Raw genomic sequence first — 19,840 nt, 5'->3', positions numbered from 1 at the left:
ACATGAGATATAGGTATTTACTTTCGCCTTCTTATCCTCTTATTCAAAATAGGTATTTACTTTCGCCTTCTTATCCTCTTATTCAAAGACAGAGTCAATAGCTATGCCTAATCTACAAAATATTATCTTCGACCTTACTTTATTTCTCAAACCAATCCAAGAAATTTTACTCCACTCAGAAGTTTCTTGCCTTTGGCTGTGACTTAAAATGTTGAAGTTAAGTGCAGAATAAGGTCACTAGATGTCGCTGTTGAACAGCTCTTAGTCAGGTCCTCTCATCCCATTCCACCAATGTCTAAGCATTGGAAAGACAAACAATATAAAACTTTTATTGGAATGTCTTGAGCAATTTGAGGCTGCACATCCAGACATTTTGAAAACTTATTTTATGAAATATATAAATCTTAACACAAATTCCTTCCACAACCTAATGTAAACAAACCGAATAGATGGCGCAAATATGGCGGCGTGCAAAGATCTGACTTATCGGCAGACCTTGGTGCAGAATACGTCCACTGTATCATTTTTCAATTCTAAATTTTCACCAGTGGACAAACATGAATTATTTTCTGTTATTCAGAGTTTATGCTAAACTTGGGCTGTAAATTGCGTTAACTATTATTTAAATGTTTAAGATCAACAATATAGAGTATGTATTATTTTCTATATTAATTTACGAAATTGAAAGAATGATAGCACTTCTTCATAAACTTGTGCTCTTAGATTACGGTACAAACTTCTTTCCTGATCCTTACTTTCATTAATTTTTCCATATTTACATGAAGTATTTGTAATATCATTTGGATGCTGGTTACCTACCACTGTTTTTATTTTAAAACATTTCACTCAATATATTTGTTTTTCTTGTATCACATATAGAAAACGTCTCTATGTAAACATTAAAGAATTACAAATAAATGTGACAAATCGACATTCTAAGCACCAACTCATAACAAGACTCCTATTCACAGATTATTGTATTCTTTCATGCCATTATCAATGATGTGGCCTAACTCTCTTGCGTCAATCTAGCACTACCTAGTGGTATATAGCATTCGACCATCTTTCCTCACCCATGCAACCTCTTTCACATCTACATTTTTCATTGCAAATTACAAAATTCTGTGTTTCTTTTTTTTTTTTATAAGTCCCTTAAAATTTCTTAATATCTCCATTTACGAAGGCTTTCAGTTTATAAAACTCACCAGAATGATAAGTCCTACTTAATGGAAGTTACACTTTTCTGGTTGATTTAGGTATATACTTCAGACACTCACCTAAGCGTTTGGAGGGGCAGGGATGAAGACAGAAAGAATATATTTGTTTCATTATGGCTTTGATGTTCACAGGAGAGTGCTCTAGCTCACTACTACTGAGCTGCTTGACAGACCACACCACGAATTCATGGAGACATTTTGCTGAGAAGTCCCTCAATGCTGTGTCAGTGGGATGTGTTATTCCATCCTACAAAATCAACAAGTTTACATGTTTACAAGCAGCCGCCATAGTGATCTAGTAGCTTGACCACTGGACTCGGGTTCGATCTCCAGTATACTCCTGATTTATAATTTGTGTTGGACAAGCCCATGGTCCAGGCAACACAGGGATTTTCTATGGGAACTCCAGTTTCCCTGTGGCATCCCAACAAATCTCCATCATCATCTAATATCATCACATGACCCTACTAAGGTGCATCCTGGGCAACAACTCTGTCAGATAAATTGGTGAATGATGAACAGTGAAGTACCGGTACCCGCCATTAGTGAAGAAAAAAAAAAACATGTTTACAAGCAAACACTAACAGTTAGACGAAGGATGAAATAACTGTAAGAATACACAAAAGGCATCAAATATCAGTATGCATATAAGAACAAATATCGAGCTGTTACGATATTGCAATACTTGCAACAAGATTACATCTTTAAATATCACGCCTAAAAGGTTCTACAGGATAGAAGAGATCTTTCAAAATATCAACTATGTTCACAATATACTTTTTCATATAATATGACATACGAGATTTTAACAAACTACTTGCGGTTATTTTCTTGCTCTGAATAATGCAAAGTACAACAACGCAAGTTTCTGTTAAAATCGTCTCACTTTTTTTATACACAGAAAATGTAATACATCCAGCAGGATGTAAATGTAATATAATAATGTTAAATTTAATATAGAGTAACAATTGAGTAATTGAGAAATTATGGTCTGTATTTTCAGCCTAAAACACTCCATGTCACATTACTGTTTATCTGATTCATAGGCATTTTTATTTATTTACTCATGTTTAAGGTTTTATTTTTTATGTATATCGTGATATGATCAATCATATAATGAAGTATGTTTTAGATATTTATGAGTTAATTTATAAATTCTGACCTTCGCGATGGCTCAGTACCAGTGCACTGAGCTTATAAACCTGGGGATCCAGGTTAAAATCCTGGTTGATATACTATGAATTTACAATTTATGTTGGGCAAGCCCATAGTCAAAGCAAAACAGCGGTTCTTTTCTATGTACTCTGATTCCCTGTAACATCCCAACAATTCTCCATCATCATGTTTATTACGAGTGAAATGTGGATCCATTGCTTGTGATGTACTACTTTGAACAGTCTCTGACGACATAACTGGCCTAAACTTAAGGTACGATCACACGTCGCTACTTTTGCAGCGCTGCAGTACAAAAAACTGCGCAACTCTTGTACTGCGACGTGTAAACAACAGTGCAACCCGAAAAGTAGCGGCTGCCGAACCTGCTGCCCGCTACTTTCCCATGCTGCGCGCAACTTAAAAGTAGCGACGTGTGAACAGGGTTCTCAGGGTTGCAGCCGCAGCATTTTTGATATCGGTTTTGTTGAAACTTTTGCTGCAGTTGCAACCAGTGTTACCACCCAAATGTGTCAATGATACTTTTATTGTTTGGATATATTTTAATGTTAAATGTGATGAAAAAAAATTATTTGTAACAGTTATTAAATACACAACACAGTCTGAGCATAATTGGTGACAATATAATTCATTTTTTAAATTTTCCGTAGCGTAGTTCCAAACAAGAGGGTTGCCAACATTGATTACGTGAATATACTGTTGGTTATCATTAAGTATATAGGCGTTTTTAAAAGCTTTATAGTAAAAATAATGCCAATTTCTGAATACTAGATACGACAGAAAAACAAATAATAGATAAGGAAGCTTTCGCATGAGTTTCTTAATAATGCGAACATAACCACAAAATGTATATTGAGAAGTCAAGACAGACATGGGAACCTGCAGCATGACTGCTGCTGCAAAAGTAGCACCTTGCGTGTGAACAGACTCGCAACCTCCAGTTGCAACTTTTGCAGCACTCAGGTTGCGCAGCACAAAAAGTAGCGTGCAGCACGCTACTTTTGGCTTACGTGTGAACACGACAAGCAACTTTTGCAGCTGCAGTATAAAAGTAGCGCTGCAAAAGTAGCGACGTGTGACCGTACCTTTACCAGGACTAGCCACATCTATGAGCACACTCGTACAGTCAGGGCAAATAATGACGTGAAGTTAAGGGCTCTGCTCCTGGACAAAATAAATAAATAAATTCAATTGTCCCTAATTATGACATTTCTCACACAAAGATATGTAATGTAATATTTACATATTTCTAACAGACGAAATAGTCATGAAACACACTTCAACATAGACTAAAGCTGCGACAAATGATTTTGTAGTGCTTATATGACAGTTATGTATACAATTATTATCCATTTAATAAGTGTGACAGACATCAAATACGTTAAAAGTTTAACTTAAAATTGTATAAGGTCGTGACACTGCTTTCTGAAATATTTCTTTATTCATATAAAACATAGTCTTGAATGAGTAATAGTAGTAATTTATTTTCATTACAAAGGTAAAGTGTGTGGGCATAAACATTTTATTTCACAGTTTAGTTCGATGCTCTCAAAAGAAAAATGTTCTTGCTGTTACAAATTCTACAATAACTGCAACTTATTGTGTATTGTAAATTTTATTGTGTATTGGTTATCATTTTATTGTGTATTGTTAATATTGTATATACCACTGCCACAGGGTGCTTGCCCACTTGTAGTGTAAATAAATACATACATACATTCTACAACTATTTTTTTCATGTAATTGTCTGCAGAGTTTGATGGTTTTCTCACTTTATCACATAGGTACATAATGAATGAACAGAAATCTTTTACTGTTCGTACCAGATCATGTCTGATATTCTGACTCAAATTGTATATGTATGATGTACAATTTCAAATCTTAAGAGGTAAATATCCCAATAAGTCCCTACTTTACTTTCATTTAGTTCCTTTGTGTTTTTGTGCCCTATGATACAGAAACGAATTAGATAAGGTTGTTCAAGGCTGGAATATGTAATAAGAAAATATGTGGAAACTTGTGAGTACAGTTTTTTTAATACCGATATATAAATGTGATACTAACTGTCGAGATTAAAATATTACTGAACTTTCTGCAGATAATTAAATAATAACTTGTTTCAACTCTATTTAATACAGTAGATCGTTTTTTTATAATTAATATAAGCCCACATATGTTACACTAGTATAAAAATAATGATTTATTTAATGACGCTCACAACTGCTGAGGTTATATCAGTGTCACCAGTGCACCGGAATTTTGACCCACAGGAGTTCTTTACATGCCAGTAAATCTACTGACATGAGCCTGTCGCATTTAAGCACACTTAAATACCATTGACCTGGGCCGGGATCGAACCCGCAACCTTGAGCACAGAAGGCCAGCACTATACCAATTGCGCTACCAAGGCCGACTAGACCAGTATATTACAACAAATATATAATTTGAGGCACAAAATACATCTTTTCCCTTCAACATCCCTTTTAAATAAGAAACACACCATGAGTGCTCGTATAAGAGCTTCGGTTTCCTTGCTTCTGAGTTTGAACTTGCTGGAGTACCAGTGCATAAGCTGAAGATCCAATAGACTATACAACCTCTGCACAGCATGGTCTGGATCACATCCTAATTTCAACAATGGCAGCGACAATTTTTCAAATAATTTGGAGTACATATCTGGATTTGCAGCATGGGCTCCCCAGCCTGAAATGAAAAGTATACATCTAAGATGTGAACTAAATATATTACAAAATATAAATAAATATTAATGGCAATCTCTTCTGTAACTGTTGCATTCCACAAACAATTTCCCACATATGTCTCACGTAAACAAGAATGAGTTCTGAACTTGCATATACAAAACAGAAGGTATCTGATTATGATAAATTTAACTGACTGATTAACATACGACTTTTTATTTTTGTCACTCCTGGTTATATATAGCAATTTACAAAATAATTCACCCACTCACAGTTACAATACCTTACTGTAGCGATGTCAAAACCAAGTGCATTTTATAACCTTGAAATCATTTGCGGGCACCAGGTGCTAGGGCAAGGCTAGGACACTGACAAGGTGATTGCAGAGGGATAGGAAATCAGTGGTGTACAAACAGTAAGTAGACGTCATGCATGTAGACAAAATGTGATATGAACAACAGCATTTTTAAATATGTAGATATTCAGGTTCTTTTCCACATTCCTTTTGTAAAAATTTGTTATAGTTGAATAAAGACACTATGAAAATTAGTAACATAACCAAATTTCTCTCAAAAAGTATAATTCCACATTATAACATAACAGGCACTTTAAAGTAACACTGTGTCCAACATCCAGTCACATATTTGTATTACCTAAAATCTAAATTATGTTTTTCCACAGATATACTTATACTGTAATAGTTCTTCTGTAACCAAGAGGTTTTAATGTATACCACGAACAAAGCTACGAGCTGCGAGGTGTCTTTCATCAAGAAATAATGAGAAACAAATAGATTCTTTACGTAAGTCTTTACTTCTTTTTCTTCAGTATCTCCTGCTAATTATTGGGTTCTCTTGGCTACAGTTTTTCTGGATAAATATGTTGTTGTTGTTTGTTGTTGTTGTTTTCTAATGCCAGGCGTTTGACAATAAAGTCATTTGACCTCTTGCACTCCAATATTTTTCAAAGATATTATCATGACTAGCCACTGAAGCACAGATTTTGAGGTGTTCCGAATCCATTTCTTGGTTTGAGTTGCACAATGGGCAGTTAGGGGACTGATATATTCCAATTCTATGCAGGTGTTTGGCCAAACAATCATGGCCTGTTGCCAATCTAAATGCAGCTACAGACGATTTTCGTGGTACATCGGGAATTAACTGTGGATTTTCATGCAGAGAGTTCCATTTTTTCCCTTGGGATTGAGTTATCAAATTTTGTTTGTCGAAGTCTAAGTATGTAGATTTAATAAATCTTTTCACAGAGTAATACGTAGATTTAGTAACAGGTCTGTAAGTAGCAGTGCTGCCCTTCTTTGCTAAAGCATCCGCATTCTCGTTTCCCAGGATTTCACAATGGGATGGTATCCATTGGAATACAATTCTTTTATTGAGTGATAATAATTGAGAGAGCATTTTAGTTATTTCTGCTGTTTGAGATGAAGATGTGTGTTTAGAGACGATTGATAGAATAGCTGCTTTGGAGTCTGACAATATAACTGCATTCCTAAATTTATTGATGTGGCATAGAAGATTCCTGAGACATTCATTTATTGCAATGATTTCACCATCAAAACTTGTTGTTCCGTATCCAAGAGATCTATAAAGTGAGAAGAGACAGCACGTAACACCTGCACCGGCACCTTGTTCTCTGGAGATCAAGGATCCGTTGGTGTATAAATGAAGCCAGTTTTGTGGAGGGTACCTAATATTAATTGTCTCTAAAGACAATTGTTTCAGCATTTCAGTGTTTACTTCTGATTTCAGTATTTCTTCTGTTAAATTTAGATTATATTCTATATTTAATAGAGTTAAAAGGGTTTGGTTTAATTTGTAAGTTTTCTTTTAAATTCGGGATATTGATTTTCTGTTTTAATTCTTGAACAATGGATATGAAACTTTTTTGAGTTTTCAATCTACAAAGAGGACTGTATGAATGCCAATTGTTACCTGGTAATCTGATAAGTTTTTCATATTGAATCAGTGCTTTTTCTTCTATTGTCATTTTGATACTGTTAATATTAGTGAGGAATCTCATAGAATCTATTGGAGTTGTTTTGATTCCACCAGTAATGAGTCTGAGAGCTTGGTTTTGAACATATTCTATGTCGTTTATGAAAGGTGAAGTAATTAAAATTTCTCCGCAGTATGTCAGCACTGGCTGTATAAACATTTTGTATGTAGTGTTCAAAGTATTCCTAGAGCATCCCCATTTCTTTCCTGCTAGTCTTTTTAGAAGGGAGAATCTTTTACGAGCTTTTTCAGAAATGTATTTCAAATGGTTGCTCCATGTTAACTTACTATCGAAAATAACTCCAAGATATTTGGATTCATACGTCCTAGGAAGGTGTTTGCCATTGTATTGGATATTGAATTCTCTTTCTTTTTTACCGAGTGAAAATATTTGGTAGTTACTTTTGCTTAAATTGATAAAAAATAAATAAATAAAACATAAATATAACACATATCTATTAGTGCTTTATTATACCATCGGGAGATATCTTGGCTACAGTATCTAGAAAACAACTCTTACTGAAGAGTGCATCAGAGAAAGGATAATATGTCTTTGCAATTTTGATAGACACATCACAGCCAACTGATAATGCCCATGGCGCCAGCAGAATTAATTTCAAGGGGATGCACACAGCACACAAAAAAGTACCCTATATCCAAGATCAATAATTTAAGATTAGAGCACTTGAATTTTCCACACTAAATATTAGCCCATTACAGCACGGTCACCTTAACCCTCTTCACATTATTTCTGTATATTTTTTTCAGTGCATTCATAGCAGAAATCTAAATTTTTTTGGTTGGCAACAGTGTTACGTGTCGTCACTGTCATTTAGTACTCACACGTTATGTGCATAGTGGATTCACTATGGTTACGTGGAGTGTGCGTAGTTACCTACTTGTAGAAGACTGTTCTCTCTGTTTAATGTAAACAATAGTTCAGTTTACTTTTGTACTGGAGATATACGAATATTGCTGCTTTAGTGTTAAGGAGGAATTAATGAAAGTTAATCGAGTAAGATGAGTGACATTAGGCATTTTTGTGTAAAAAAAAAAAAAAAAAAAAAACAAAAAACTGATAATACATCTACAACATGCATTCCAATTCCAACTCCAAGTACCAGTAAGGGTGGACATTGGGTTATATTTGAATTCGAATTCTCCTGCTAATGACGAAATTCGTCTAAAATTATTAAAGAAACCTTGGTCTCCAATTTTAAAAATGACGTGGACGCGACGAAACAGGCATTTCGATTTAAACGGCTGACAGCAAATCCATGTTAGCTTACTCAGCTATTGTTAAAGGGCCTCTTTGTGAAGTGTGTGTGTTGTTTCGACCTCCAGTTCAACGAGGACTTCAAGGAAAATTTGTCTCCCCTGATTTTAAATATCATAAGTTTCACAAAGTTGCACAAGCTCATGTGGCAAGCCAGTAGTATCATGGTGCGACTGCGTCTTCCAGAAGTTTTCAGAATGTTATGGACAGAAAACAAGTCAGTGGTCACGAAGCTTTGCAGTCTGCATATCATAAGTTGAAGAGAACAGGGTGAAAGTTCATTCAATTAAATCAACAATTTTGTTTTGCGGGAAGCATGATCTTCCACTTCATGGAAAAAGGGATGAGGGCTCTGTTTTTACAGAACTGTTGCATTTTAGAATGGAATCCGGAGACAAAGTTTTAAAGGAACATTTGGAATCGAGAGCAAAAAAATGTTTGTACATATCACATCGGATCCAAAATGAATTGATTGAAACTTGTGCTGATGTACTACAAAAAATAAGTGAAGAGGTAAAACATTCAAATTTTTTCTCAGTATTGGCTGATGAGATCGGCTGATATCAGCGGTACAAAGCAATTGTCCCTTGGTTTTCGCTATTTGTGCTGTGAATGTGACCAAGAAAAGAAGAAACTGATAATTTGTGAGGAATTCTTAGGTTATGTGCCACTCCAAAATCGAGATTCAAAATCGATTTCAGAAATCATCTGGTTTTTGCAGAAACTAATTAATGATAAATATCCTATGGCGCTTTTTTTTTACTGTGCTAGCCACATACTTGATCTGGTCTTCAATAATCTCAATGATGTCAGTGAAATGAGAAATTCCTCTGAGACAACACAAAAAAAAAATCATAACTTTTTTTTTAGAGACAGTACTTTATGGCCGAATATGATTTCCAATATTCCTCTTTTTTGTGAAACGTGCTGATTGGCAAAACACAAAAGTATCAGATTATTTTCTGAGAACTTTCTAACCATTGTAAAAGCTTTGAAAGAACTATCAGAGAATGAAATTAACTTGAAGACACAGAACAAAGCTTATCAACTGTACAGGGTTGCAATAAATCCGACCTATATTGTGACCCTCCTAGTGATTGCTGCTTATTCCTCCAAACTTGAACCTGTATGCAACCAGCTCCAACAAGTGAACATGAACATAATGACAGTGAACGATCACATAGCAAAACTAACGAATGCGTTTCAATCTCATCACGAAAATATGCCAACAGAGTACAAAGCCATCTATGAGAAAGTACAACAAGTTTGCGAAGAACTAAATGTTGAATTAAAATTCCCTCGAGTGGTTTGAAAACAGACACAAAGGTCGAACCATCGTTCTGAAAATGTAGAAGATTTCTTCAGAGGAGCAATCTTTATCCCTTACTTGGAATCTATCATTTGTTCTCGGAGAGTTCGTTTCTCTCATGTGCACGAGAAAGCATTTTTGCTCATGCAGCTCCATTCATATGAAATGAAACAAATTAGAGAAGTGTCATTTCTACCTGTTGCGAAAAACATAAACATTCTTTTTGGAGGTATGAAGGGTTCAGAGCCATAGTGGGTCAAGCACCATTTATTAAAAACGGAGAAAGCAAGGGTTAAAGTTAAGTGAATGCCATAGTTTAATGAAGATTGACATATCATTTAGTTTTAATGTATATACTTTATATTACTTGCTATATTTTTCCATTGAATTACGGTAATAACTTCATTTTAACCCTTGTTTTCTACGGTTTTAGTAAATGGTGCTTGGCCCACTATGGTTCTGAACCCTTCATATATTACCAAATTTTATCACTGAAGCTACCGCATGGTATGAGTTGTGGAAAAATGAGGCAACAATCCTGATTGAATATGCAGTTGAAAGCAACACCATTTTATCTGTCTGTAGAGGCTATAAAAATTGGTCTAACTCTTCCAGCGACAATATGTGCCATCGAACTGTCATTTAGCACGTCACGTCACGTCAAAACTTGGAATCTATTTACAATGAGCAACGAGAGACTAAGTGGGTTGACATGCTCAACATTCATAGAAAAAGGGTGCAAGAGAATGCTGAATTCATCGACAATGTAACAAATGAATTTGGACGGCAGCCAAGACAAGTGAAATTCTTATTGCAAAATTTATTTTCTTATAGTCGATTTCACAAAATGATATTGTTTATTTATGTGTATTAAATTATACAGTGGTAAGTAATTTTTGCAAATTTAACATTTTGAAAATAAATAATTTTGTGCTTCAAATTTTATATTTTAAAACATCTGAGCAGTTTCATGCATAGCCTGCTAATTTCTTAGGGGGTGCATTGTACTCCCCTGCCGGCGCCCATGATAATGCCATACATTTTTTCATAGATATTGCAGTCTGCAAAATAAGGAAAGTGCATAGTAAAGTTTTATGAGATGATGATTGATATTTAAAAAATTAGAAATGAAAATTAGTACAACTCGTAATTAATTTCATATACTTACATAGTCAATTCTTTATTAAGTTCCAGGTTGTGGTCATCTTCAATATTTTTATACTTTTCTTTGTGATATTTTTCGTAATGTCTTTCAGAGTTACATTTGTTTAATGATGATGATGATATATATATATATATATATAATTTCTTTTGCATATCATGCACTGTGTGTCCCTACCACTTTTTTTAATCAAAAATAAAAGTCTCCATTCTAGGTTAAATTTACTATATATTCTCTCATATGCATTACACACCCCTGGCCTATGACTTCACTAACCCCTATTAGTAGACTAGCCCGTTCATTTGGTATGTTCTTGTCTAATCTGTAAACGAGAGTTACGAGCACACTGAGCTCTAAAGCACGTGCTTGCGCTTACGGGCATCAATTGATATGACTGCCTTACTGTGACAACTACCCAGGCTCATATTAATGCTGCCCATACCTGCTAACAATGTTTTTCATTTGGGAGTAATGTTTCAGGCAACAATTGACTAGAATAAAATTTTCCTCAAGGAAAATTAATTTCCATCACAAGATAACAAAAATAAACTATGGTCAAATATTCCTTTCTTATTTGTGAAAGATAGCTGAAGGTAATCATATCCCTTTTTTAGGTCATGGAGACCCACAGGGTAGTGGGAAGTTAAAGCTCCCACCATTTCTACACAATTCGCATTAATCGTAAGTCATAAGTGCTTGCCATCTTTGGCCTCAAGGAAATATCCCTAGTACTCATTTCTGTTAGAGGCTGATTAAACCCCCGAGCCATAGTATGAAGAGAAAGATTAGATCGATGGAAAAAATTCATGACCCTATCAGGAATTGAATCCACAATCTTCGGCTTGCAACAGAATATGATGCTACTGTACATTTATCTTCATTATTATTTGTAGGTACTGGTCATACTGTATAATAAATTGTCAGTTCTAAAATAGTAGGTCTATTTAAATTCAGTCATTTGCAGCATTTTGTTGCCTTTGGCAGAGACAAGTAGAAGAACGAAGAAATTACTAGACTATACAGGGAAGCTAGAGAGATTATGCAAATCAGTTACACATGCTATTAAAGACCAACCAATATTTTGCTGCATGCTGACGTTTATTTCAGAACTGACCTACGTTGCTACTATTTTGTGTGTGTCATAAGACATTCCAAAATGACAGTTCTCAGACAAATAATCATGCAGGTCTTCATTTCTTCATCTCATTATTTTACACATATTTCCACCTGTAATTTTACATTGGAGAATAGAGGAAGTTACACAACACAGAACTGCGCATTGTATTCTTCACCTGACATAATTAGGAACATTAAATCCAGACGTTTGAGATGGGCAGGGCATGTAGCACGTATGGGCGAATCCAGAAATGCATATAGAGTGTTAGTTGGGAGACCGGAGGGAAAAAGACCTTTATGGAGGCCGAGACGTAGATGGGAGGATAATATTAAAATGGATTTGAGGGAGGTGGGGTATGATGATAGAGACTGGATTAATCTTGCACAGGATAGGGACTGCTGGCGGGCTTATGTGAGGGCGGCAATGCACCTTCGGGTTCCTTAAAAGCCATTTGTAAGTAAGTAATTTTACATTGGAAGTGTTTAAATTTTAATTTTTAATTCATATAATGAATTACAGTTTTAAATGTGTTACATAATGAGAAAAAGTTGCGAAGTTACGAAGAACTATAAACAAATAATATATATATTTTTTTATTTTAGTAGGTTATTTTAAGACGCTTTATCAACATCTTAGGCTATTTAGCGTCTGAATGAGATGAAGGTGATAATGCCGGTGAAATGAGTCTGGGATCCAACACCGAAAGTTACCCAACATTTGCTCATATTGGGTTGAGGGAAAACCTCGAAAAAAAACCTCAACCAGGTAACTTGCCCCGACCGTTAACTGAACCCGGGCCACCTGGTTTCGTGGCTAGGCGCGCTAACCATTACTCCACAGGTGTGGACAACAAATAATATAAACAAAATTGAATATAAATAGTAATCTACACTATATAGCACATTTCTCAACAGATTTATTTCTTGTTAGAAAATGGTGTCCCGTATGCACTCACTTGAAAGAAATGTACAGCCCTGTTGGTTGTCTTTTGTTTTACTGAAAGAAAGTCCATGATCTTGAAGTACTCTATAGATGAACAGTAAAAATCATCAAAAACAATACCAGACTTCAACGTCCATTTTTTCAAGTTCTTGGCTGTACACATTTCATTAGTTCATTATGTTCTTCCTTGGCCCTCCCGAATGTGAATCTCAAATGATATTTTCTGGGCCAATTTGCTCAGTTAGACAGTGTTATGGTACTAGTAGCCAGCCTTGCCTCGACCAGGGCTAATACATGTCTACATCGAAATTGCATTTTACCTAGTCAGTAGCAGTTGAGCAATGAAACAATTTCGTGATCATGTTTCTTATTATAACAATTTATTATTCGGTAATGTAACCAACTAAGAAAGGTTATTTTACGAATTACGAAATGTCAGATTATGGGTTAGAAAGGGGATTGGAAGAAGAGATTATTCTGTTTAGGCCAATTTTCGTTTTTCTAGGAAAAAAAAAAGTCCATGATTTTGAAGTACTTCATGGATGAACAATAACAATCATCATAAGTTTATTAAATTCTTTGCTTTGTTAATTGGTGTTAAGTAAGGATGTTTCCTTTCTCGGTATGAACATTCTTTTGTTAATTGTTGACATTGTTAGCTTTTGTTTGTAGAATGACTGAATAAAGAAAGGTTGAATACTGAACATATTTTTCTTGTAATGAAGAACATTACATTGACGACGAGGAAAACTACATATTAGAAGAATATTCAGATATACGTGGAAAACAAACATGGCAGAAGGAAGGTATGTTGGAAAAATGCATTAATTCAACCCTGGGAACCATGATTGGTTAGTTCATAAAAGAAGAGTTACAAATTTCTTTCTTGCTAACAAAAAAAAAGCTTTGTTTTTAAATAGTTTGGACGAAGATGGTTACAAACTTATTAGTAATTTATGTGTACCACAGGAGCCAGAGAATGTATCTTTTAGTACATTGTTAATACATCTTGAAAGACATTTCTTGCCAGAACTATCTATAATGTCTTTTCGACTTAAATTTCATTTTGCTAGTCGGGAAGAGGGCTCGCTTGCGTTCTCTAGTCTCACCTTGCAAGTATAATAATGATTTGGAAGATAGAATTTTAGATCAGTTCATCATTGGTTTAAATAAAGGACCAGTCAAGGACAGACTGTTTGAGGAGGATCGCCTTCAACTTTCTTTAGAGAAGGCTATATGTATCGCCTCTGCTAAAGAGTCTGCGGCTTTCCAGTATGACTTATCAACATCAAAGACATTAATACAAGTTAAAGAGGAACATATTGGTTATGTAGGCTACAGAAGTATGAAGAAAAGAAAAAGAAAAGAAACTCAAGAACATGTCTCGTCTGTGGTGTATATAGACATAGTGCTCCATTTTGCCGCTTCAGAAATCTAAAATGTGACAAGTGTGGACCGGTTGGTCATTTAAAAAAAGGATGCAAAAAAGAACAAAAGTGTTTAGTGGAAAATGTGACTAAAAATGTTAAGAGTAATTTTATTAGTTCTGTAGAGTCTGATGAAGAAACGTTTCATGTGGATTCGACAATTTCAAGGTCACCTCCTTTCACTTCAGTGTTAGTTTTAGATGACGTACCGGTCAAGTTTGAAATAGATACTGGTTGTGCCTTGACCATACTACCACTTTCAATATTTCAAAATCAATTTTCTAATTGTAATTTGCTGAACACCGATAAAACTTTTCTAACCTACTTTAAGACTCAAGCTAAACCACTTGGAATGATTAATTTTTATGTGAAGTATAATGAGACATTTTATGGAGTTCTTCCATTGTATTTGTAGATTCAAATGGCCCCCCTTTGTTGGGCCGCCAACCATATAGGCTTTAAAATATTTAAACCGAATAATGATTGTTTTTGGAGTTCAGAAAATTCAGCTTTGGCTAGAAGGATGAAAGCTAAATTTCCCTCTGTTTTTTTCAGATAAATTAGGCTCTTTTAAGAAGGGAAAGTTATCATTAGAATTAAAAAAAGCCGCTCAGCTGAAATTTATTTGGGCCAGAAATGTGCCTTTTGCTTTAAGAGAAGGTGTAGAAACAGAACTAAATAGATTAACTAATGAAGGTATTCTAGTTCCAGTGGACTATAGTCCATTCGGATCTCCTATTGTGCCAGTATTAAAAAAAAGGGGTATTCGAATTTGTGGTGATTTTAAACTAACGTTAAACCCCCTTCGTCTACACCTGTGGAGTAACAGTCAGCGCGTCTGGCTGCGAAACCAGGTGGCCTGGGTTCCAGTCCTGGTCGGGAAAGTTACCTGGTTGAGGTTTTTTCCGGGGTTTTCCCTCAACCCAATACGAGCAAATGATGGGTAACTTTCGGTGTTGGACCCCGGACTCATTTCACTGGCATTATCACCTTCATATCATTCAGATGCTAAATAACCTCAGATGTTGATACAGCATCGTAAAATAACAAAACCCCCTTCTAAAAGTTGACCAACATCCTTTACCCACACCTGAGTATATATTTCAAAAAGTGCAAGGGTGTAAAATCTTTGCTAGGTTAGATCTTGCTAAGTTTCAAAAACAATTTGATATATTATTGGAAGGTGTTGAGGGGACAGCAACCCTGTTGGATGATTTTATAGTTGGAGGTAGGCCTAAAGATTTACATGAATTAGAAAGTCGTCTAACTCAAGTGCTGCGTCGATTAGAAGCAGCAGGATTGACTGTTTCTGAAAAGAAATGTGAAATCGGTAGGGAATCTTTAAATTTCCTTTGGTTTAAGATTGATGCTAATGGCATTCATACTACAGATGAAAAAATTAAAGCAGTACGGGATGCCCCTAGACCAACTTATGTTCAAGAATTGCAGTCTTTCTTAGGTTATGTTACATACATATCAAAATTTTTACCTAAGGTGACAGAGACATTGAACCCCTTGTATAAACTTTTGAAAAAGAATAATCCTTGGAAATGGAGTATTTAATGTGAAAGAGCATTTATTGGAATAAAAAAATTAGTCTGTTCATCTAGATCCTTAGCTCATTATGATCCGGACTGTCCTCTTAGATTAGCAGTTGATGCTTCTAGTCATGGGTTAGGGGCAGTGTTACTCCAGAAAAAAAATAATGTGGAAAAGCCTATAGGTTATGCCAATAGAATGTTGTCGAAATCCAAAGAAACTTATTCTATGGTGCAAAAAGAAAGCTTAGCCATCATTTTTGGCGTAAAGAAATTTCATGCTTATTTGTTTGGTAGACAGTGGACTTTAATTTCTCATCATAAACCTCTTCAGACTAGATTTGGTCCAAAACGTGGTATTCCAGCTTGTGCTGCAAATACACTACAGCGATGGGCCTTGTATTTGGCCAATTATCAATTTGCGATAGAATATGTTTCATCTAATAAAATTGTAGCTGACTGGCTGTCAAGAGCCCCACTTCCTGAAGTATCGCCGGAATCAAAGAAGCCTCATTCTTGACCCCACTGTCCGTTTCGAGAAGGATGATCAACAGGCCAACAACGTTGACAATGAAAAGAAGTCTATTTACAACCCATGTATTCCTCACTTCAGTGAGAGATACAAAATGAATATTAATACATGGGAAGTGAAAGGACTTCTTTTTGGCGCTAGGAACTTCATTTAAGTTAACCAAAACCATTCTCCTTTCTCTTAAATTTTCTAATGAGGACATTAACAAAATTTGTCTAATGGTATTGAGAGATTCATTATCCATTTTACACAATCACTTGTATAATAGTATGTAATTTTTTTTTTCCACTTCATCTCATTACTCTTCAATGTCTTTTCATCTCATGTTTCTCCGAACTCAAACTGTACTTTATTTTTAAATTTTTCATTGTTCCGTATTCTCTCCGCAATCATATTGTATTTTTCATTTAACCTCTGCTTTGTATTCTGGATCCTAGTGATCAGCCGTAGATTTTGGCCAGATGTCCCAAATTGTGGAAATTGTTGTTTGATGAACCGGAGGAAATAGCTCTTGATTATATTTTCGATTCTAATTCTGATTTTCCTCTTAAGTATAAGGAAATTGTTGCTTATACAAGAAAAGACTTAACAATAATGCAAGTAATAAACTTTACCAAGTTTGGGTGGCCAGAAAAGGTAAATGAGAAGTTAGTTCCATTCCGTAGGCATAAAGAAGAGCTTACGTAGTTAGGGATATTTTGTTATGGGGATATCGAGTTTTTATTCCTGAGGGATTAAGAACAAGAGTATTGCAAGAATTGCATGCCTCTAACATGGGGATAGTTAAAGTTAAATCGCTTGCATGCTCCTATGTTTGGTGGCCACATATGGATCAAGACATTGAGTCACTCGTACGTAGTTGTAAAGAATGTGCAGAGAATAGAGACAACCCTCCAAAACATAGTTTGATACCGTGGGAATATACACAAAAACCCTGGTCCAGGTTACACATAGACTATTTAGGCCCTATATTGAATCATTATATTTTTGTTATTCTTGATAGCCATTCAAAGTGGGTGGAAGCTTTTGTTACTAAAAGTATGACCTGTGATATTTCAATCGCCTATTTACGACAAGTGTTTGCTCGTTTTGGACTTCCGGAGACACTGGTATCGGATAATTATTCATCATTTAAATCCGAGAAGTTTCAGAATTTTTTAATACATAATGGTATAGAATTTAAGTCAGGAGCTCCATATTATGCTGCAACTAATGGGGCGGCTGAAAATTCGGTCCACACAATCAAGAAGGCAATACTTAAAGCATTAGGCAGGGCTGGTGATCAGGGATTAATTGAATTAGCATTACAAAGATTTCAGATTGACTATAGGAATACAAAACACTATACAACTGACATTTCCCCTGCTGAGTCGCTTCTCAAGAAACATTAGATGTAGATTGGATTTACTCAGGCCAACAACAAATAGTAACAAAGTGCAACAGGCTCAAGAGAAACAGATTCAGAAATATGGTGGGATAAATAGGCCTTGGCAAGTAGGGAGAAAGTATGGGTCAAAGACTACTGAAAAAAGGAAGGTTCATGGATTGCAGGAATAATTGAACAAGTTTTGGGCCCTCGTCGATTCAGGGTAGCTATACCTTCTTTGCAGAGCAGATGAATTCGACATGTGAATCAGCTTAGTAAAAGGTCCATGGGGAGATTCAATTTTTGATCGAAGGGAAAGTGAGGATGAAAACAAGGAATCATTAGAGATTAAAGAGGCAGATAAAATAAATTGTTCAGGTGATGATAATATTGAGTTGCCAATAGAACATAATGTTAACATTGAGTGTGACAGTAACAGTAGAGTGCTTGATGGTATTACAGCCTGTCGGGAGATTAAGCCTCCGGAAAGGCTCATTGAAGAAATGTAAAATTTCTTTGTATAATTATATTACACGTGAAATATAATAGCTGATTATATTTTATTTTTTAAGTGGAAGAAGTGTTATGTAAGGATGTTTCCTTTCTCGGTGTGAACATTTTTTTGTTAATTGTTGACATTGTTAGGTTTTGTTTGTAGAATGACTGAATAAAGAAAGGTTGAATACTGAACATATTTTTCTTGTAATGAAGAACATTACAATTGTGAAATTTTCAATCCCAATGTCCTTAACAATTTGTTCACTATCACTTTTATGAATTTGGTTGTTTCTGTAACATGCATCAATAATATCCCTCAAACACACGCGATCATGATACAGTTTAACAAACACCATAGTACATTATTCAGACCATTTTTTCAAACATCATCACTAAAATACAAGTTTTCTGAAAAATATGAAAATACATCCTCAAATCCACTGACGTTGACTCGATGGCTGGCCATACTCTACTGTACTATGGATGATCAGGAGAATGAGAGTAACATAAGAATTTGAGTGATTGATTAGTAGCTTAACTGGCAAGTTAGCTACTTTATTACCCCTATTACCAGTACAAGTACCAGCACTAGCACTATCTCTTGTTGACAATAGTGGGTGAGTAGCTGGATTGCCAGTTTATTGTACTAGTAACTCATTTACTGTATCAATGTAAACCTGCCTTTAAGCATTGTGCTGTCAACCAGATAATAAAGTACTCACTGGAGCCCAACATAAACATGATAACAGCATGTAGAAGTTCGCATGCTGTGAACCGGGTGTAGCGATCACTTGATGTCAGTGCCAACTCCACAAGCCGAGGGATCATTTTTTCTGAAGAGAGACATAAACCCATCATAGTTTGAAAAAATTGTAATAACATAATGCATAATTCTAAAAGTAATTTAAATGTATTTTAAAGTAGATACCAGTGAATTCAATAACTGCATCTCAATATGAATAAAACATTTATCTCTACTCAAAATTGAAAATACATTTCAAAAGAAATCACACATCTGCCTGTTTTCTTAACTTATTTATATTTCTCTTAAATACTAGTTCATATTTCTCAACAATTTTTCTTATTGTTGTTCCTATTTTGGAGTTATTTCCACTTTTTAGCTGTCCATTTTTGAGAAAACAACAGTTTAATATTAAAGTTTCGACAATATACAATAAAATCTAATTTAAAAGTACATACATAACAATTCATAGAGATATTCGAAATATTACCTAAAATAACTTACTAACCATTAGGAGATAATTAAAAATTTCAAGGTAGTCTTTCTGGTTCGATGGGTAAGTTCCCATTTTTACACTGAAAATAGTCTCATTTACTTAAAATTTTCATTTTTAAAGAGTCTTTTTAAAATCAATAAAAGAAAGAAAAAAATTCTGTTAAATTTTATGTGAGCAATCAGTGACTTCACTGAGTTCAGATGGGGACAGATGTTGCTGTAATACTCATTGTCCTCAATATCAGATTTTCAAAACATCTGAAAATTCTTTTACTATTAGAAAACACCTGATTTAAATTGTAGCAGCTAAGTGCATTACTAGTTTATACATCGCT

General features: G+C 35.0%; 1 protein-coding gene across 5 annotated transcripts in view; it reads right to left on the bottom strand.

The window, feature by feature from the left end:
• Positions 1-19,840, bottom strand: part of LOC138700127 (DNA-dependent protein kinase catalytic subunit-like) — a 240,742-nt gene that overhangs the window by 105,936 nt on the left and 114,966 nt on the right. For all 5 annotated transcript variants that reach the window (XM_069826504.1, XM_069826490.1, XM_069826469.1 and 2 more), the window contains 3 exons: positions 18,991-19,101; positions 4,891-5,093; positions 1,278-1,464 (listed from right to left, as the gene is read on the bottom strand). In XM_069826504.1, the coding sequence (XP_069682605.1) occupies positions 1,278-1,464; positions 4,891-5,093; positions 18,991-19,101 (501 nt within the window). The remainder of the gene's footprint in view (positions 1-1,277; positions 1,465-4,890; positions 5,094-18,990; positions 19,102-19,840) is intronic.

Source organism: Periplaneta americana, chromosome 1, assembly GCF_040183065.1.
Source record: "Periplaneta americana isolate PAMFEO1 chromosome 1, P.americana_PAMFEO1_priV1, whole genome shotgun sequence".
NCBI classification, from domain to species: Eukaryota; Metazoa; Arthropoda; class Insecta; order Blattodea; family Blattidae; genus Periplaneta; species Periplaneta americana.
Note: the sequence above shows the minus strand (reverse complement) of the source record. Positions and strands in the feature narration are given on the sequence as shown.